We start from the raw sequence: 22,062 nt of genomic DNA on the forward strand, positions 1-22,062 counted from the left end.
ATGACAGGTTGTCGTTTTCAGAGAGCGATCATATTATACATCATAAATCATAACGTTGAATAATGTCAGACAAATTAATTTCTGGAATGCAACTTGGTGCTGGATTTCATTACTTGTTCTTTGTATATTTGACTTGTTGCACACCGCCAGACACAGAAAGATCACATGTGGCATTTGAAAGATTGGAGATAATTTTTCCCATTTACACACAGTATTTCCCAGGTCTCTGTGTCCTAATGTTACCCTGCTACCCCCAGCCAATCACAGTGCTGCAGGACATGAGCAGGTTCTCCGGCAGTGAGCACATGGCAATGGCACATCTTCCTAGACCCACTGAAATGAAGACAGACTAAGGAGGAGAGAAATAATGAATACTGCAACAAGAAACATTACAGACACACAAGAACAATCGGTGCCTGGTCAGGGAGATATTGGCCATGCTTCATTAACCTTTAGGACAATGGGTTGTCCAATTTTTGGCAAACCACCACCCACCCCACACAAGTATCCTAATAACTACTATTATTATATCCCCTGATCCGTGACAGAGGGAGGTTGGCGTTTCAGATCAGTCAGGGTTCTACCTCTCTGCACAGCGTCACCAGTCTGAGACAATGAACAGACATATAAGAGCAGTGTGATGACCGCATCTGTGCCCTACTGCTCACTCACTGTGCAATCATTGGCTGGCATGGGTCCTAGACCACGCTGTAAAGTCTATCTAAACTAAAGAATATTATGGAAATAATTGCTATAAACTTTAACTACAATGCAGTATTTTGGGGATATGAAGGGCCAGGCACTTCTGGTTGACTAACATGTTTATATCACAAGACCTTGATGGATCAGCTAAAACATCTGAACCCTCAACGGACTACAAAAGATATCTGACAGTGTCCTGTGGTATCTGGCACCAAGTCAACACTTCCTTTGCCATTCTGCTTTCTTCTCATAATGTATACTGATGTCTTCTCTTCCTCTGGTAAATGACACCCAGCCATTCATATGGTGCATTCTGAAACAGCCCATTGACTTCCATTGCTCTATGGTTCTGTTCTGACACTTATGTGCCTATTATCAGTGGACAGGGGGTCAACACGAGCCCTCAGACTGGTCTGAAGTGGAGCGCTGTGTTCTCCTCATAGAAGTCTTTTGCGATTGTTAATGGATCAGCCATGACGAATTTATGAACAACATTGGGTGACCTCTGTACACGTCACCGGATATGAACACGACCTCTTCGTCTCCGACCATGATGATTTGCATGTGTATGTAGCCTTCGATAAACCATATGTGCTAAAGCAGTAGTGTGCACCCCTGGTAGTGTTATATGGTTTTGTTCCAAGCCTTGTCATTGCCACTTTGGCTGGACAGCTTGGTCTGCATAGAAATATATAGTAAAATATAAAGTAAACAATTAAAAAGCAAAATGTATACTGAGCACTAAATTACAAGTAATAATCTCATGCAATTAGCAGAAGACAGTATTTTTCACTGTGGAGGTTCCCTGAGATGGTCCTTTATCTGTATATTGAATTGAGCTGATCATACAAAATAAAATCTGCCATGACAAAGTATAGACAACACACGTTTTCTGGTTTGTTTTACAAATGCTGCTACTTAATTTGAAGCATTTTTGGCTGAAATTAACAAGAAACATGTTTACTTGTTTAAAGCTTCAGCACTGCACAGTGTGGTTTCAATATGTGGGACCATGTCCGGTTTATTTTGATCAAAGTTTTATTTGAACATTGTGAAGTGACACCAGATCGTATTTTAGTGGCTGTCATGACAGGTGGCACATTCTACACACATCCACAAAGCACTCTGGGATTGTGAAGTCACAAGTCAGACCTCGCTGGCTGCTCCGAGAGCGAAGCCGGAGCCAGATGACAGCGATGGAGGAAAAACATTTCACGGTTCCAGCAGTTTCAGTCGGATTCCAGACTCAGGGAGGTGATCCTAGGGGACAGCGGCTGGAAAAATGCTACTCGAGCCAGGGCTTTACTAATGGATAACCCCGCATTTCCTCCGACACCTTCTTTATCGACTGCTGCTGCCGCCATTCCTCTCCTAGCTGTAACACTTTCACTTCCAGATAAAGTTTAACAAAGAACAGATTGGAAAAATAAACTTTTTTTGCATGTGATTATCATGTAGTCTTCTACTTACTACACAACCAGCAGGTAGCACTTTAGGATCCTTTTACATTTCCTTTTGTCTACCTAATAACTTTTATAAAAAAAGTTTGCTTACAATGAACTGTAGCTCAAGTTGAAAATGACATACACATGCAAGTGAATAGGTTGGAGTTAAGACTTTTTCCTTTTAATAGAAGAATTGCCACCCTTGGACAAAAAGTGACTTTAGAACTCTCTTACCTCCATAACAGTGGTGTGTTCTATATAGTCAACAAAGAGTACTTTAACCACCTGGGCGTTACACTGATGTCTAGATTTCTGTACCAAAAGCGGTACACTGTTTTTCATGAATTTTTTTTTTTTTTAAATTGTAGACCTGTAACTTACAGAAATATGTCCGAACAAGGGTATCATGAATATAAAAAATGTTTGAAACACACAATCATGTAAAAAAAAAAAAAAAAAAATACTTTTAATAAAATTAAAATACACAAAAATCAGCTTAAACAAGAATACATAAATAAATGAAAAACACTGAAAATGCGATAATTCGGTATACTGTATAGTAATATATATAACCTCCCTAGTGTCCAACCGTCCAACGTCACATACCTATAGACAAAACCACATAAATATATTTTGTATTATTTTGTATTGGACTGGATACAGAACTTTGTATTGAATCCAATACAAAATATTTGAATTTCCCGCTATGACCCCCATCGACGGGCACATGCACGGACATCATCAGGAAACGCAGAGGAACGCGTACGCGAACGCCGGGTATTCTAATTCTTTCCAAACTTCTGTACTTCCATGCAAAAAGTGTTACATTTTTTGCATGGAAATTTATTTTAGATTGTAGGCTATAATTCACCGAATTACTGCATAACTCACCGAAATATGTCCAAAATTTTATAAATTTAATAAAAATTTTTTATAAAACATAAAAAAAAACCCTTAAAAAAAATCTTTAAAAAAAAAAAAAAAATAGTGTATAATGTAATGTACAGTAGCCTATATAATACAATTATATATATATATATATATATTATATAAGGATTTCTTTGTATTGGACTCAATACAGCTTTTTGTATTGAGTTCAATGCAAAGGAACTCAATACAAAATTTTGAATTTCCCGCCCCGCCTCCCGCCAGCACCGACGCATGCAGAGACGTCACCGGGAAACCCCGGTGATCGTCACTGCACTCGCCGGCTGAAGCAAGAAGACAAAAGACGTGTCCGGAGGAGCTGCGGGGAGAAGGTATTTTTTTTTTCGATCGACGCTGGATCATCGCAGCGGGGACCAGATAAGTAATGGGAAATTAGGTAGTGAGAAAAGTTCGGGTCTATCGATTTACCCGAACCAAGGTCGGGCGGTTAAACAATGCTAATGACAGTGCGGCCAAAGGAGGCAGAGAAAATGATAAACTCTTAAGATTTAGGTTTGTTTTTTGCACTGAACAGATCCACCCCACCACTGCATAAATAGTTCATAGTAAATACTTCCTTTATACCCAGACTTCTACCAGCAGTGCCTAAGCTAGGGTGGCATCATGAGCATGAGGCAAGAGTTCCTAAAGCCCAAAATAATTTGTTCCTGCGCTGTGATTTATTAATTTCCAGACTGGTATTCCAGGCTTCTCATCTCTGTCACAGTGTATTTGCTAGAAGTTTTGCTTATCAGACAAAACAAAGTGGCCTATCAATGAACACAGCCAGGAATGGAGATAAGCAATGGCAATAAGCCAGGAATGTTAACATATTATCAACACAAAGCAGTAAAAAGCTTCTGGATACAGCTCACTGTCCGCTGTCTGTGTTGAGAAAAATGGTTACATTATTCTGAGTATTCAGAGAAAATAAACCTGGGGAGTAAATACTGTACATCAGCCCAACATATTGTAAACAGACTGTAAGACCCTAGAACAGTCTCAACCATTTGTAAGTTACCATAAAATGCCCTCTATGTATCATGGTTCTGATGTCCAAATGATGAAGTATCTCCACTCAGGGCCACCAACCCAGCATATCTTTTTAGTACTCTACAGATGGGTAATGCCCCTCCACCCCTATCTTCCCTGACCTGTACAGAACATCAAGGCCAATGGAATTATCCTAACGATGGTCATGCAGAACTTGAGACTTTCAGAAAGTAATAAGAAAGTGTTAGCGGTTTATAAAGGGAATTTGTACATCAATACAAGCAGGGTTTTACCTATAATCATCCGTGAGCATCACACATGACTCTTCCTTCCTCAGCCTGGCCAGCACTACGCCCCCTTCAGTTTGCAGCTTCACCAATCTCGTATCTTCAAGGACCGACCGCATTAATTGTCCGAACTTAGTCTGCTGGAGACTGGCCTCCTGCCAAAAAAAAGGACAAGACTTGTCAAGAGATCTGATGTTATGTTATCCTATGTATAAAATACTAGCAGTATGAAAAAAATAAATCAATGGATAGGACCACCAGTCCGTGAACACTTTATGACTGCATGTTTCTTGACACAATCTGAATTTTAGTTGTTAGACCTGCAGATGTCTGTGGGGATTTCCCAAAACAATATGTTTATTTTCAGGTTCCAGAAGGACTTCTGGCAGTTGAAGTTTTGGCATCAATACACAATACACGTGTAGGCGTTCATTGCCAATATAAAGCAGACATTGATGTTTACAATAAATCCCATGTCTTGATGCAGCAATGATCATCAAACCGGCAAAGCCTTTTGAAAAAATTCACCATTACACTATTCTTCAAGCCTTGCCTTAAGCCCTAAATGTCAACCTCAAACTGATAGGATAGGATAGGATAGATAGATAGATAGATAGACTTCTATTTCCGACCATCTAGTTCTGAGAAGTAGTAAGCTCTGGCCACCAGCAAAGCCCTGTGAGGAAGGGCAGAAGACCCAAATCTGCTGCAGTTAACTAACACTTAAAGGTTTTCTCCCCCCCTGCCAGTGACTACACTGCGAAAAGAGAAGTAACAGACTTGTCTTTCTTCTCCTATCAGAATGTTCTTTGTTAACACATAAGCCCTGCAGCACAGCTAATTGCTGCCTTTTCTCCTTGTATCCAGGTTGTGCTGCACAACGATTGCAAGAGGCTGAAACTAAGCCACAATCATCTATGAACACTAACTGCATTAAAATACTTATAATGATGTGGTTCAGTGGTTAGCACTCTTGGCCTTTACAGTGCTATGTCCCAGGTTCAAATCTCAGCCAGGACTCTATTTGCATGGAGTTTGCAGGTTCTCCATGTGTGCGAGTTTCCCCCCACATTCCAAAAACATGTAGTTGTACCTTAGACTGTATTAAATATATATGACTATTAGATTGTGAGCCCTTTGAGGGACAGCTAGTGACATGACTATAGACTTTGTACAGCGCTCCATAATATGCCGGCACTTTATAAATACTGTGTAATAATATTAAATAATAATGATGTATTAATATTGAACTTTATTAAGCAGTTATACATTTTGGGAATGTGGCATACACCCCAACAAAACTTTATTCACACACACACACACACACACACACACACACACACACACAGGATGTACATTCCATAAGCCCAATCATTCACATCCACTGCAGCCAAACCCTGTGCACCCATACCTTACTCCCTATGTCCTCTGGACAGCATTTCCCAGTTGCCAAAATCATTATTATATATAGAGCAGGGAGTCCTGCAATGTTCTCTAAATGCTGTTTAGATAATCTTATTCCAAGTCTTACTTGGCTATTAATTCTGAACCTCAGTGCAGCCAGAAATATCAAAGAGGTCCAGCAAGACCGGTCCTCTGCCCATTTACCAAGACAGAACTATTACACTAATAGGGCAGAGGAACTGCTCTTGAAAAGAGTTATTATAAGAGCTTCAAATAGTATCCCCTCCATGTAATTATGAGGGGAAAAAAGCGGTCAAAATGTGCTGTTGTTTGTGATTTGTACATTTTACTATTATGAAATTGGTACTTAGAAAAAGGTTAGAACACCACAGGGCATGACCTATGAGAAGCACAAGTGAGTCATGTTTTTACCAAATGTTTTTCTTAAGCCACTGCTAAAAACTCATTGGCTCCTATATTCAAAAAGTAAGCAGGAGGAAATATCCCACTGCATTATAGAAAACAAAAATATAGGGTGTGAAACAATTACTGCTAAAGCAATTGTACAGCCAATGACTAACAATACTTCACCTTACTGACTTCAAGATTGAAATTCATATATGGTCTTTATACTGCTTGTAGGACACAGGGTCATTCATCCAGTCCATCATTCTGTGACCACCTACAGGTGGTGCCTTGGGCAGAGCCACGCTTACTATAATCCGCTTCAGTAAAGATAAAAGGTACGAGTGCATTCAAATTCAGTTTAATTTTTGTTTAGTAAGTTTAAGAACTGTGTGCACTGGTAAAGGCATTTATAGTACATTTGGGAGGAAATGGAACACCAATTGTGGGGGCCAGGTGTTCTCATCCAACACGGGTATCTGAATAATATTCTATTGGCTGAATGGACACAAAGTCCCACATGCACACCGATACTGACCAAAATCTTATGCAAAATATTGCCTGGAGTGTGACAGATGTTACAGGTGCAATAAGGCATATTAAAGGCAATGATTTTGAAATGGGATGTCCGTCAATCTTATTTAGGTGTGATGGTCACATGCCTGAAAAAAGCTTTTGCAAAGAATGAGAGGTTGGCACTCTGGCCTTTGCAGAGCTAGATGCCAGGATCAAATCTCGGCCAGTGCGCTGCTTAGCGTTCTCCCTTTGTCACTTGGGCTTTCTCCAGGTACTCCGGCTTCCTCCCACATGCCAAATACATGCAGTTAGGTTAATTAGCTTCCCCCCCAAATAGACCTTAGATTGTGGTAATGGGATTCCACTATGGTAGGGACATTAGATTGTGAGCCCCATTCAGAGACAGTGACATGACTATGGACTTTGTGAAGTGCTTTGCAATATGTTGTGGCTATATAAATACAAGTTATTATTTAAAAATGACTAGATCACTGTTCATAAGGGAATCTTTCCAGCCTGACAAGAATCTACAGGCTCTTTACCTCAGTTTTCTCAGGCACAGGGCTGTTTTGCATGTTCTGAATGGCACTTTGCAGAAAAGTATAGGCATCACTGCAGCTGTCCTGCAAGGTCTCCAACTTCTGAAAAAAAGAGGGAGAATAAAAAAAATCATAGCAAGATATATATGTTTATAGAAAAGTTTGTCATTTGAATAGTCAACCTGGGTTACTATCTGACGAGGATGGCCATCAAGGCAAGTTTTCCAAATATTAAAGAAGAAATATGTGCTGCATCTGCACTTACAGTTTTCTTTTAGTTTCCAGGAAAAGTCACACAAACATCTGCTGTTCCTACTAGCAACGTTCACCTAATGTGTATTTCTGTGATGGCATGACCACAATGCTACATAGAGCTTTTCAGAGTCGCCACTCATGTCAGCAATGCCAACTTGTGCTACAATATGTTGCAGGGAGCGAGGCTATCAGCATGGAGGTCACTGCTAGTACACAAACCTGTAGCTTATCAGTCAGTGATTGGCCACACCTAGTGGTTTGGCTCAGTCTGGGAAGGTAAAGGAAGTTTATTGTTTACTTTATGTAACTTGTGAATCACATAGTAACTGTATTTGGGACTAGTCCAGAGGGTCATACAGGAGCCTTTAGTTACACAGTAAAATTTTCATTACCTTACATAAATTGGTATCAAAAGGATACACCAAGATTGCCACTCACCGTTCTGAAGGACAGCCAGTCCTGGTGGTTATAAGGGAAGGTTCCATGAAAGTTTGATGGGAGCTGCGAGGCTTCAATATGCTTATACAAAGACTTTGCTGTTGTGAGAATATCAAACTAGAGCGAAAAAACATTTAAGATTTCAATTAGCAGTTATAAATGCGAATGCATTTCATTAAAAAAACTAAAATAGTAGAAAAATTTTGTATTCCATATTAAATACAAATGAACAGTGCGCATCTAGTTCAGATAATAATACAGTAACTCCACCTGAAATTGTCCAAGCAGGGAAATGTACCCAATGTACCTATACTGCAGGTCTGTAGAATTTACAGGTCTTGACCTCTAGGAGGAGTCTGACCTGAGAGGCAAAAATTGCTCATTGCTTAAGGAACCCCTAGCAATCTCTAGAAGAGCCATAGGGTTCTGCAGAACCCTGGTTAAGAAACACTGTTCTATATTGTGTTGGGACAGCAAAGAATAATAATAATAATAATAATAAAGAAGAGCACCAGCTGCCAAATGAAGCATGAAATAAGACAAATCACCTTATTTGTTATCTCCTTGAAAAAGTAGACTGTAAACCCTTGCACTGGGGAGGGCAACCAATGCAATCTACCTACACACGTTAGACTTTTGTAATTGAAATCTTTCACGATCCTTTCCAATGACAAAAGACTAAATGATGCATGAACGAGCGCTGTACATTCACCATCATTCTGCTCAATGGAGAGCTGCACTCTCTCCCCCCTTCACTTGTATTACGATCGTTTACCAGTACAGATCCATGCAATGACATAGGAGAAGCACTGTACACACGTCAGATTCTGGGCCGATACCAGCCGAGGCGAAAATCGGATGAGAATAATCTAACGTGTGTACGTAGCTTAAATCTTTTATTTCCACTGGAGTTTAGCCCTAAGGTACTTAGATTCTTAGCATATGGTATTCATGAATATAGAGTTGTATTCATTTATGCAGTCATTCGCCATGAGTTCAGTTTTAAATAAGAGGACTTGAGATTTGGGCAGGAAATAACTGTGTTGATTAATCACCAGCTACAAGGCTTAACTTTTCAGGGGTCACAGGTCATGGTCCGACATTGTTCCTTGTTATTCTGTCCTAATGAGTCAGGGGTAGGATCTGTTTTTCAAAGTCTACAAATTAGCTGGTGTATTCAGCGGTCTGTCAAAGTTTGTCACTATTCTTTTGTGGCGAGTGGACGCCAAGGAAAAGAAAGGGTCAGCTTCAAAGCTATGGTAATTCTGACCTCTGTCCAGCCACCAGGGACACAGGCTGCATACACAGGCACACTTCTCCCTCCATATGCTTTGTCATAATTAAGTCAGACATTATGTATTAAGAGAGATTGAATTTCAGAACAATCTAGAAAAGCTTTAAAACAAACAATTCTGTCTGAAGAGTCACAGCTTATTATGCTTATGAATTAAGTATGCTGTGAAAATGTTCTGCTCGTGTGTATTTATGAGGGATTCAGCAACTATATACACACACAATACAAGGATTAACAGATTACTGCTGGATGGTCCTGTTCACCTATGCAGAGTGCAGTGTTTTCACAGCAAAAATGTGAGTTTGTTTTGCATCAGTCTTTACACTTTTAAATGATTCCAGACAACAGACTGCATGCTTAAAGAGTCCCTGTCATTACCAACGGCACTGACAAGTAAACACAGGTTTGCAATCTGTAATGGGAGTACTTGCAGAATCCTTACCTACTGCAGCAATCTGAAGGCCCGTAAGGATGCTAGTTAAATGTTGGAACCTTGCTAGATATTGCATCATTCAAAATCTGGGCAATAACCTAAAAATATGACAATCCATGGTGTTCCATGATTGATCCAGTTTAGCGGATTGGTTAGGGTGATTACCAATGTGTGTACAGTTGTTGCTAGACAGTGATCATGCAAGGAAACACGCATGTGCAGCCAAGCAGACAGTGGGCATAAGCTCTTTACTACTGCAAATGTAGCGATCTGCCAAGCTTTGCAAATAAACGCATCATGGTCATATGTATGGAATAGTAGACTGGGATCTCGTTTAGCAAAAATGCCCAGGAAACATTAATTCGTGACAACGTTTGTCTGATGCCTGTACCTGGCTTTAAATGCCTAGCCAAACATATCAGGACCAAAATTCCTATACGAAATCAAGTCTTCCAGAAATGTCATACTGAGAGACCTGCAGGTCCACCCACATCATCTGAGTTTGAATAAAGACATACTGATCAAGTGAGAGAGTTTCTTGATCCACAACGCCAGGTATTTTGTAAAAGAATGGCATGGATATCCTTGGTTAGGAATGTCACATTGCTGCAGAAAGAAGAGGCTTTTATATGTGTTCCTTACACAGGCTGCCTGCTCATGTTAACTTGTTAGTGTCAGGGCCTCTTTAAGTCCCAAATCCAGGCAAAACTTCTATATAAATTTGGATAGTGCAGGAAAGAGTTAGAATCTGTTGTATTGCCATCTGTGACGCTATCAGGGAGATATTCCATCATTTTCTACAAGGACAAGAAATCAAGAGATTACCTCAATACAACAGCTAAGAAAGAGGCATGACAGTACCTTATAGATAGGCCATCATTATACCCAAGTAATAAACTCCGCTACAACCAAGCCATGACTGGGGTATCAGTACCCTAATCCAACCCAACAACTTATGCAGTAGTTCCCCTAAAGGCATGCACTGGGCATCATAAACACTAGTCCTCCACAACACCATGTTCTAGACAGGTATAAAGATCACAAATTGTTGAGGCTCTGTGTTTAAAGAAAGATTTCCATTTGGTACAACCAGCCTCCAGAAATCTCTGTACAGCAGAACTTGGAATAAATAAAGGCAGCACAAGGAGCCTATCAGTTGTGTTGCATTGCTAATGTGCTAGCACAGACCTTGCTGATAGAGAGGGCAGGGTGATGGAGGGATGAGCTCATAAATCTGCTGCTTCTCCTTTCTCGTGGTGGACATATTTGGGAATAGTCAACATTTCTGTTCTAATTGCTGTTTAGGCCTTCCTGTCCTGTTGACAATTGCAATCCTTTTTTGTATACAGACATCACAGGAACAGGAAGTGAGGGTAAAACTTCCAATGGGATCACAGGTAGAGATAAAAACCTGAAATTTTAACTGGGCTACAATAAGGCTTTAGGCAGAACTCCAGCTGCAAAATGCACCTTTAATCCAAAAATTTAACTTCTTTTTTTCACTGCTGCAAGATACCTTCAGTATCATAACCAGCATAATTTATTCCACTTTCTATTTATCTCATGTTTTACCCCATAACCTCCACAGTACCAATGTGTATTATACCTATGCAGTTTGAATACGCGAATTAAGACCATGCAAAGGAAATTGAGGGCTATGCTTTGTCCTTTTTGAGGAAACAATATTCATTAGACAGTGACTATGTTTAACCCCCCTCAGTATATTAAACCCAAAATATTGTAATGTTACAAAGACCACAATGTGACATGGATCTTCCTTACCTGGACCCCATGCAGTCTCTCCAGTGATACACTGAGATCCTTCTCAATGAGGAATAACACGCCATGGATACAACAAGGCACTGTGGTCTGCAAAAGTGAAACATTTGAGTCACTTATTAATCCAACACTAACATGTTTCACAGCTCTACAAAAGTACTTTAAACCATTTAGATGACAAAGGAAAAAAAAAAATAAGCCTCTAGGTCTTTTTATCCCAGCCAATCCCAACACATCATCTTGATTTTAACTACTGAAATCATATTTTCTTATACTTTGCCTGCTCTTCAACATGCATTAAATTTTACAGCACGTTTTGGGTCCACAAGATTAAATTAAAGTCTGTAAAAACCCTGACAATCTATTTCTCTAAACTTTCTTCCCGGTTGCAATAGATCTCTCTATCTGTAATAGATTACATTTGTGTTTTGGGCTTTAGATGCAGTTTATACTAGGCATGCATTTTTGTAAGAAGAGGAAACTCAAACACAGCATACTGACCTAGTTAAGTCCAGGGCTACGCTGACTTATTTTTTTTAAATGCCTGGAAAATTGAATACAGTGCTTGTATGTGTTTATCCAGGTGATTTTAAGCATTAATAAAGCAAAATATTTGCCTGGCAGAGGAGAGGGGAAAGATAGAAGAAGAGGGGAAAAATGCACCCAATGCTCATAAATGGTTCCAATATTTCCTATATAATTATTTGTTTATTGAATCTTTCAAGATTTCCAATGAAGGTATTTATGGGCATTTTAAAAAGTGTATGTATGTTCTCCTAAAATTTGTATGGATTTCCTGTAGGTACACCGGTTTCCTCCCACATCTCAAAATCATGCTGGTAGATTAATTGGCAAAATTGACTTTATAGGCACTCAAATAATATATTGGGCAGCATAGTGGCTCAGTGAATAGCAGTCTGGCCTTTGCAGCGCTGGGTACCAGGTTCAAATCTCAGCCAGGACGCTATCTGCATGAAGTTTGCAGGTTCTCCCTGTAATTGGGTGGGTTTTCTCCGGGTACTCTGGTTTCTTCCCACATCCCAAAAACATGCAGTTAGGGTAATTGGCTTCCCCCCATCTTAGACTATAATAAAGGCATAAGACAATGGTAGGGACATTAGATTGTGAGCCCCTTCAGTTAGTGGCATGACTATGGACTTTGTACAGATTTGCATATTATGTTAACGCTATATAAATACAGTATCATTGGTATATGGTGCTATATATACTCACATAATAATAACCATCGTAAACATTACACTTATTATAACTTTAAAAGTGTCTGAGCATTTTAAACAAAACACACGTCTGGTGAGTTTACTTTGCAGTCCTAAAACACCTCTAGCGTGTACTGGCACTGGAATTTTAACAATGGGCAATTAAATGTGACATTTTAATGCCAGAGAAAGAGGAAAACTAGGCATAAGGGAGCATATTGAGTGAGAACTGAACCCAGGAGCCCAATACAGAAAGGCTAATCCCTTAACCTTGATTAAACAAACTCCTTCTCCAGTACAAGGAATTTAGATTTTCACTGGACAAATTACTTCCATCGCTTTTCCCACCTGGAGGTGAATAAAAAATGGCATGGCATCTGACTAGATGCCAAGTTTCCTTTTTTCCTTTACTTTAAAAAGACCAGCAGTATTTTTTATCTTTACATCCTAAAGCAATGCGACACAAAGCAAGCCAAACAATTATAAAATGCTAAGCTTATCGCAAACAATTCCAGATATAGAACTGTCTGTTATCATTGGGTTTTCCTGTTGTCTGTGCTGTGACAGCTCCGCTCTTGTATCTGGGAAGTGTAGTGACAACAGATGGAACAGGCAGGGTGCTGCGTGACATAGAGCAGCCAACCATTTGTCTAACTTATGCTGGACAAAGTCTCGGTTATCGAGCTTCAGAATCAATGTACAAATCTAAATATACACACAACACCCTTTCAAGTGTACCTGTTACCCTTATCATAATATTTAATGGCTCATTCAAGTCAGTGTAGGACAGTGCAGTCCCAACACAAAAACAAGGCAATTTGCCTTATATTTCTTTGGCTTTGTCCATACCAATTTGATGGAAAAAGTAGGACATGTTGCATTTTAGAACAGCACATTCTGTAGCACTTTAACACATTGCAATATGGTGCAGTGTATGAGAATTGCATACACGTACATGTTGGAAACAGAGGTGGAGAAAAGGTTCTTGCAGAGTATGTACTCACTTGTACAATGTAAAGAGCTTTAAACAGCGCCGGTACTGGAGAACATCTCCGGGCGTCCACCAGAAGCGTCAGGCCAAGCCGCCTACACTCTGGCCTGGAACAGAAGACAACAAAAGATCTCATATGATGGACTGGACTCTGACCAACAACCACAGTATTCACAGAGGTTATTCATAATACAGCAACATGAGCAGATCTGATGCAAATTGTTGTGATCTGATCTATATTCCCATCAATCAATGACACAAGCAGACAATAATCTTCCCTTTGATCATTTTTCTCAGATAGAATGCAGAATTCTGATAAGATGCATCTGATAATTTGTAGACGCGATACAATTAGTGTACCATCGATCTATAATTACCAATGTCCAATCTATTGACAACCCATTGGAACTCAAAGAAAAAAACAAAAAACTGGTCCACTGCTGAATTTTCTGAGATTAAAGGGTTTCCAATTTGATGAGCTTCAAGGAAATTCAGATCATATCAGATGTAAAAATCTGTCTATAGGCTTTATAGCTCAGCATGTTACAACTTTATGAATCTGTTCAGCGGGAGCCTCTTATCCCAAAGTTATACCAATGTATTCCAATCCCAGCCAAATGATTGGTAAGAGTCAAAACATCTGTCCTTTGTGCCCAAATTACACCCCTCACATTCTTTCCAGACACATTTTCTAAACTGTTTGTATTCTTACTAAGTTTGCCCTTGACCCCATCAAAGAGATGTAACATCCATGTGACAAGTTGGGGCAGGAAGTGAGGGCAAATCTCCCCGATAGGGACACAGAAAGCAACAAAGACATGAAAGAGGACTTAACATTTCTCCTCCATACAAAACTTACAAAAAAGTTTGGCTGGAGTTAAGCTATTGGTAATCATTTGCAGTGAGGACATTTACTGAGAAAACCATTTTCCCCTTGAAATTTAGAAAAATTGTTAGTATATATTTTTATAACTCTTTTGAAATTCCAAGAGTAAAACATTTAAATATTGCCAAAGGGCAAACAGAAGAATTAGGCTTCCACTTACCGAACCGTGGTGTAAAAGTAAAGGAGGAGGCGGCCCAGTTCTGCAGCATTGCAGTGCGGGTTTAACCATGCAGTGTTCCGGGTGTTAATGATCACCAAAGCGCGTCCACTTCTATCTCGTGTCCCTGAGAGAAGAAGGTAAGCCAGTTTCAGTGTTAAACAAAGCAAAAGGAAAGCAAATTCACATTCTAATGTCCCTATTATAGCCATATGTCATGTGCATGGTCTACAACCATTTTTTTGGCGGAAGACATTTACCCTAACTGTATGTGGGAGGATACCGGAGTGCGCGGTGGAAACCAACACAAAACACAGGAAGAACTTAAAGACTCCCTGCAGATAGTGTCTTGGCCAAGATTGGGACCAGGGACCCTAGTCCTGGGAAGGCCAGAGTGCTAGCCATTAAGCCACCCCAACCCTCAATATTTATTTTTAAAATCACAAAGTTTAATGATGTATCCATGAACACAAAGTTGCATTTATTTATGTATTTAGATTGTAAGCTCTTCGGGGCAGGGTCCTCTCCTTCTCCTGTGTCACTGTCTGTACCTGTCTGTCATTTGCAACCCCTATTTATGTACAGCACTGCGTAAAATTTTGGCGCTAATACTGTATATTAATATTAAATATTTAAAAACTCACCTGGTAAATATACCACCCCACTCATCAGAACCTCTCGGTTGACATGTGTGACCCTTGTGGGTAGGCCTTGGCCTTCTGTCTTTCGGGGGATTGATGGGGAACTCAGTCCGTGCTGCCATGATGGCGACTGATCTTTTTCACATGCGTTTTCTGGCGTGTTCTTCTCCTCTTCTTTAGGTTGCTCTATAAAAAAGGAGTCACAAGATGACACATCTCTAAAAGGTCTCTAGTCCTTTTACACATCTATAAAAGTTAGTCCGAAACTTAAACAAAAGCTTATTCATCACACCTAGATATTAGTTTGTTTACATTTCCTATCATAAAAGGGACCTCATTGCTTATCCAGCCAAAGGAATATTAAATCTCATAAGCGATGCCAGTAAGAGGTTACATCACCCATTGAAGCACACATAATGTTTATTCAGTCTGAGTAATACATTCTAAATGATATGTTTTCTTAACAGCGCGACTAAGTACTACTTATATCAATAACACAAGTCCATTTTATTAGTTTAGGAAGCCTGTTCCCTTTCTCACTATGGTTGACGGTTACTTGTAAAGAAATTTGAGCTTTTGTTCCCATCTTGGCACTCCTCCTAAAAAAAGTCTAAGCTCCCATAAAGCAAGGAGAGCATTCTCAGGTCTATATGGGCTGAGCCGTGTGGTCAAGCATGATTGTGGGAACATACGAATCATATGAAGAAATGTCAACGCATCTCCTCATTACTGCCAGGAACTCAATTTCAACTGCTCGTCTAAACATAATCTAAGGTCAACTTTTCTCAACTTGGGGGACCTTCCAAATTAATATTATTGGTATTACATAGTACTTCTATAGCACCGACAAAGTCCACAGTCTTGTCACTAGCTGTCCCTCAAAGGGGCTAACAATCTATTGCTCTACCATAGCCAATGTCATTAGTACAGTCTAAGGTCAATTTTGACTGAAGCCAGTTAACCTAACTGCATGTTTTTGGAATGTGGGAGAAAACCCACACAAACACAGGGAGAACATGCAAACTCCATGAAGATAGTGTCCTGGCCGAGATTTGAACCTGGGACCCAGCGGTGCAAAGGCCAGAGTGCTAAACATTGAGCCACTTCTTGCCACAGGGAACCCCTGCCAAAATGTATGATATGCCCAGTTCATGATACATTTAGCTTGGTAGTCAATGGGATGGAGGCCTTTTACATCGGTTGGTCAATAGGAACCTTTGTTGGTCAACCTTATAGACACCCAAATGGATCATTGGTATCAGTGCAACCCTAGCAACCTCAGGAGGAACACTATGACCCCACTGAACCTGGTTTATAAACATTAGGACCTGATTTAGACCAATAGCAGCAATGGTCACTACAGAGAGAATGGCTACCTGCCTTTACTCTAGCTAACCTTAGTAGCATTGGCTTACCCCCTTAATGAATTATAGTGTACATTCACATCATGAAATAGAACAATGACATATGAAAAATATAGACTCTTACTGGTTATATAACATTTTCACATGGAAGAATAATATAATATTTATGTTTTTGAATTGAACATCCAAAGTATTATCAGAAATGACCACATAATTCCGCCTAATGAACCTGTTAAGTAAGAATGTCGGTTACACAGGAACTGGAACAATGTCAATGATCTGCCATATTCAGGATATTAATGGATCTCCAGCTGCCATGAATCTGGTCTACAAACACTTTTTCGTTTCCCCACACCGGGGAAGGGGTGGGGTGGCCGTAGATGCCAATGACTGGCCTTTAGAGACTTACTGTAATTGTGGGATTGCAGTTTCTGGAACAAACTCTTTAGGTGACTCGTTACACCCACAGCATTGTAATACAAAATGTGACAAAGACCATTCAGGTAATGACTAATTCCCAATGTATTCACAAATTCCCCTTACACCTAATGTATATGGAATTCTTCCTTTCTAAATGGAATTCTTCCTTTCTAAATAAAATCTCCCCGACACATTAAGTATCCTGATTGTATAACATACAGGAAATCTCACTTAGAAGAATTATGAAAGGGTTTAGCTGATAAGAAACAGAGGTCCTGTTTATTTTGTATTGATTTTACTTGTGCATAGATGTGTGTTTAGTTAAAGAGACTTCAAGGTGAAAGAATAAATGAGTGAATTGATCCCGCTTTGCCTCTTGTGTGTGCCACTGAAGGGCATGTCATTACATGGCATTGCCCATTGAGTTTCCTGCCCATGCTCACCCAGCAAACTGCTTTTAAATCCTTTTCTATTACTGTTGGCACTGCCATCAAAAACCACTTCCTTCCACAGTACACAGCTACCAAGATCCCCACCTATCTACCCCTCCCTGAAATGGCTTTGTTCTCGGATGTCACCTCTTGCCGACCTCCATTAGCACAGCACTGATCCCAGAATTCCTCCTTCTTGCAACCCCTTTCCCAGGAATCTCCTTGACTGCTACCCTGTTCCATAATCTCATTGCTCACAGAGGCCACCTTCAGCCAACCTCACACCAGCACAGCTCTCATAGATTCCCCCAACACCACTGATCCCAGAGGTCCACTTCCCTGTGGACCTTCTAACCCCCAGCAGAACTGCACCCAAGGGTTACCCACCTTGCAATCCTTTTCAGCATTAAAACTGTTCCCAGAGACCCCCTCTGGCCAACCTCTTGGCCCACCAACACAGCTCCCTACCGTGCAACCCCTTCTGCCTACAGCATTGCTCCCAGATGTCCCCTATCTTGCCATGGCACTGCTTCCCAAACTCAACTGAACAGCACTCCTCCTGGAAGTCTCCAATGAGCCCCTGCTACATCGCTCCTGGTGTTCCCTCTCCTCCACCAATGTGCCTGGTTTCACCTTTCTTCCATAATATCACCCTTCTTATTGATGTATTGCTAATGAATCCCTCCACTCTGCTAGAGGTGATTAATCTGCCCTCGGAGGCCATATTTAAAAAAAAGTTAAAATTTAATCTCGAGAACAGCCATTAAGGATTCTTTTTCATTCACAATGAATAGGAGTTCTGGAAATTGAACAATTGCTATGTGTAACAAATTATGCAAAACCAGGCAAGTGGTATGATAAGTAAGAAAGGTCAGCAATGGCATGTTTGATCCCCTTTATATCAGGTGCCCTATCAGCACAATTGTAATGATTTCTGGACATCATCAGCACACAAAAGAGGACACCAAAGCATAATACAACTGAAAAGTGTGCACAAATATTCTGCAGCCCAGTTCTGAACTGGTTGGCCTGAAACATGATTTGATTGCATTACTTTATAGGGAGGGATGATATTGGTCATGGATTTGATAACCAAATGATTCCTCCACAACGGATGGAAGGCCAGACAGGATCACCCACAGCTGGAATCTCCGCTAGCTTAGCAATAAAACGAAGACCCCCACGGTCAATATCCTTCCCTGGCTTTTGAAACCATCTCAATGAGTTTTCCATCCTGTCTCCCGCACAGTATGCTTAAAGCCAGACATGTATATGCTTCACTCTGCCAGGTGGAAAATTTCATCAAACTTCTCTCATTGTTCATAGATGAATCTCAAATTTCACAACGCATGTCAGAACATATATCGGGTAGTAGCGGGCCCTTAAAAAAATTACTTTAACTGTTGCTTAAGCATTTTGATCATCTTTAGAACTGTCAAAGCCAAGGACCCATGGAACAACATGCCAGGAAAAACATGAAAGATGCCACTGCAAACGTCATTATGAAGGTGTGGGCTCTGCAGCCATCATTCTCCGATCAGCAATACTACTTACTGACTCACCGATCTGGAACAAAAATATAGTTTAAGCCTTTACTGACGGTGTTCTTGTTCCAGGTTATGGTCCCATAAATTAGTAAGCTGGGGATTGGAGATGCAGATAAAATATATATTTCTGGAAAACCCAACATTTTTGGACAAACATGGCAAGACTAAATATTACTACCAGGTGTTTTTAATTGCAAAAACTTTGCAAAGGACCTAACCCTAATTTCACCTTGGCAGCAAGATGGCTCAGTGGTTAGCCCTCTGGCCTTTGCAGCGCTAGGTCCCAGGCTCGAATCCTGGCCAGGACACTATCTGCATGGAGTTTGCAGGTTCTCCCTGTGCTTGTATGGGTTTTCTTTCGGTACTCCGGTTTCCTCCCACATTCCAAAAACATGCAGTTAGGTTAATTGGCTTCCCCTCAAAATTGACCTGACTGTATTAAAGACATATGACTATGGTAGGGACATATGATTGTGAGCTCCTTTGAGAGACAGTTAGTGACATGCCTATTGACATTGTACAGGGCTGTGTATAATGTCGGCGCTATATAAATATTGTGTAATAATAATAATAATTTTACTACAAAAAAAAAGGATACATTACATTTGCCAATCTGGCCAAAACTTTTTCTAACAAGGTTGCTTTCAAGGGAATAAAAGTCAATGGCATAGGCGGTGTGATGGGTTCAATTACCCATTTCATTAGAGGTAAATTTTATTATTTTTATCTTGCAACAGATTCTCACTGAGCTATAAAGGTTGATGACCACCACAGCTTTGCCCATCAACTCCTTTCCTGCAATCCTTGCCATTTACTAGAATTAGCAAAGTTTACTTTTCCTTTAAGAGTCGCCCGCTATCAGATGACAGGAGAGGTCATTGGAGTGTGACATAGAAGCAGCTGTCAGTGAACTCTTTGTGAATGCCAGCTCTGTCCTTCCTACATGAACACAATGCACTGACCTCTCCTACTAAACAGACAATGAACAGGAAGTGACCACATGTATAGGAGCCGTCAGGAAATATTGAGGACGCTTCTCCAAAGACAAATATATCTCCGCTGATAAGACGCTCTATTCCTGTACGTAAACATGCCGTCGTTTAAAAGCCCATCCCAAAATAAAAGTGTATTTTTACAATTACAATGCCTAATAACAATAATATTGTGCTTTCTGTAACACAGAAGGATATAAGAGATGACTCTAGACAGTGATGGTTATTTAAAACCACAAAGCAAAACACCTAAACATTATGGTTAAGTTTGTGGAGGCCTGACTGGCCTGAGGCTAGGTACACACGTGCAATAATTGTCGTTAGAAAACGAGCAACTAAGGACAGATCAATGATTATTCACGATTATTTTTCAAATATGTTCAAATATAATCCACCAATAATGTACACACACTAGATGCAATTGTTTGAACGATGCAGGAAGTGATGTGTACTGGAGAAAGTGTACTGTAGGACCATCCACAATCACTGAACGACCGTACACAAAATAGATAGCGAACAATTGTTGCCCAACAAATCCGCCAGGGCTGTCGTTTGTTTCCAGTGACATTCTTTGTTCATCGTCCTAATGCATTTTTTTTTTTGTTAATGATTGTCAAATGTCTGGTCGTTAATGGTTTGTTTCTAACGACAATTATTGCATATGCAATATGTGTACGTAGCTTAAATCATCAATAATTGAATATGCTAAACAACCCATTCTAAAACCATAATGTATTTGGGCTATTCGTTATGCCTATAGCAGCCTGTGATTTTTTGAGAAGGATTATCACAAGATTTGCAGTGTGTCTGTGGGAATTTGTGTCCATTCAGCCTCAAGAGCATTTGTGATGAGAAGACCTGACTCACAATCTGTATTCCAATTCATCCCAAAGGTGTTCAGTAGGTTGAGGTTAGGGCTCCTTGTCTGGCCACTTGAGTTCCTTCACTCCAAACTCAACCAACCATATCTTATTGGAGCTGAGCAGAGGGCAGTTGTGCCGGAACAGAAAACTGTTCCAAGAAAGTTGTTCCCAGAAGGTTGGAAGCAAGCTATTAATTTTATTAAACAGGATTTATATAGCGCCAACATTTTACACAGCGCTGTACATTTAAGAGGGCTTGCAAATGACAGACAGACCGTGACACAGGAGGAGGAGAGGATCCAGCCTACAAGAGCTTACACTAAGAGGTGGGAGAGGTATCACACAATAGGAGGAGGATATGGAATAGTTGGAAATAGTGAGGGTTTAGGAGACAGAGGAAGACGGGTAGGTGAGATTGAAAAGATGGGTTTTGAGGGCTCTTTTAAATGAGCAGAAAGTAGGATCAAGCGGAATAGGACGAGGAAGACCATTCCAGAGAGTTGGGGCAGTTCTAGAGAAGTCTTTGTATGCTGTAGCCTTAACAGCACCCCGTACTGTAAACACCCAAAGACAAAATTTAGGGTATATAACACCCTTGGCTATTCGTGTGATGTGCTATCCATATACATGCAATGTTTGCAATTACAAATTCGAGATTACTACTAATATCTTAATAACATTTGGGAGACTTATGATTTAGCCAAAAAAAAAAAATATCCTATTTTAGGTGGACTGACTCAAACAAGAGCCACGCTCTGCAGTCAGATCCTCCTGAAGTTAAAGGCTGCCTTTTTCTTTTAATGTTTGGCTTGCTTGTACCTTGACAATCCTAATATAATTTGTAAAGGGCGTGACAACACTACTCCCTCACACTTAATTGCTGGTGTTCAAACATAACTAAATATTTTGCAGACTGCTCTGTGTAAGTTGCGGTGCCTTTGTGTTACTGTACACCTGTATTTAACGTGCTGACTACTTCAAGTGATAGACATGTATTTAAAAATGTCAAAGGGGATCTCTTCTAATATCCTAATGTCTTTACTTTCATATGTGCTCCCATACCTAGTACAAAGAGAATGGAATTTGGTTTGCAGCACATTCCACTCTATGTTTAAAAACAAATAATTTAGAGAGAA

At 40.1% G+C, this 22,062-nt stretch overlaps 1 protein-coding gene across 2 annotated transcripts in view; it reads right to left on the minus strand.

The window, feature by feature from the left end:
- Window positions 1-22,062, minus strand: part of PLEKHG4 (pleckstrin homology and RhoGEF domain containing G4) — a 70,763-nt gene that overhangs the window by 24,272 nt on the left and 24,429 nt on the right. For both annotated transcript variants that reach the window (XM_072422483.1, XM_072422482.1), the window contains exons 4-10: window positions 15,313-15,495; window positions 14,672-14,795; window positions 13,639-13,732; window positions 11,421-11,507; window positions 7,912-8,028; window positions 7,222-7,320; window positions 4,361-4,509 (exon numbers count right to left, since the gene is read on the minus strand). In XM_072422483.1, coding sequence (XP_072278584.1) covers window positions 4,361-4,509; window positions 7,222-7,320; window positions 7,912-8,028; window positions 11,421-11,507; window positions 13,639-13,732; window positions 14,672-14,795; window positions 15,313-15,495 — 853 coding nt within the window. The remainder of the gene's footprint in view (window positions 1-4,360; window positions 4,510-7,221; window positions 7,321-7,911; window positions 8,029-11,420; window positions 11,508-13,638; window positions 13,733-14,671; window positions 14,796-15,312; window positions 15,496-22,062) is intronic.

This window comes from Pyxicephalus adspersus, chromosome 9, assembly GCF_032062135.1.
Source record: "Pyxicephalus adspersus chromosome 9, UCB_Pads_2.0, whole genome shotgun sequence".
Taxonomy (NCBI): Eukaryota; Metazoa; Chordata; class Amphibia; order Anura; family Pyxicephalidae; genus Pyxicephalus; species Pyxicephalus adspersus.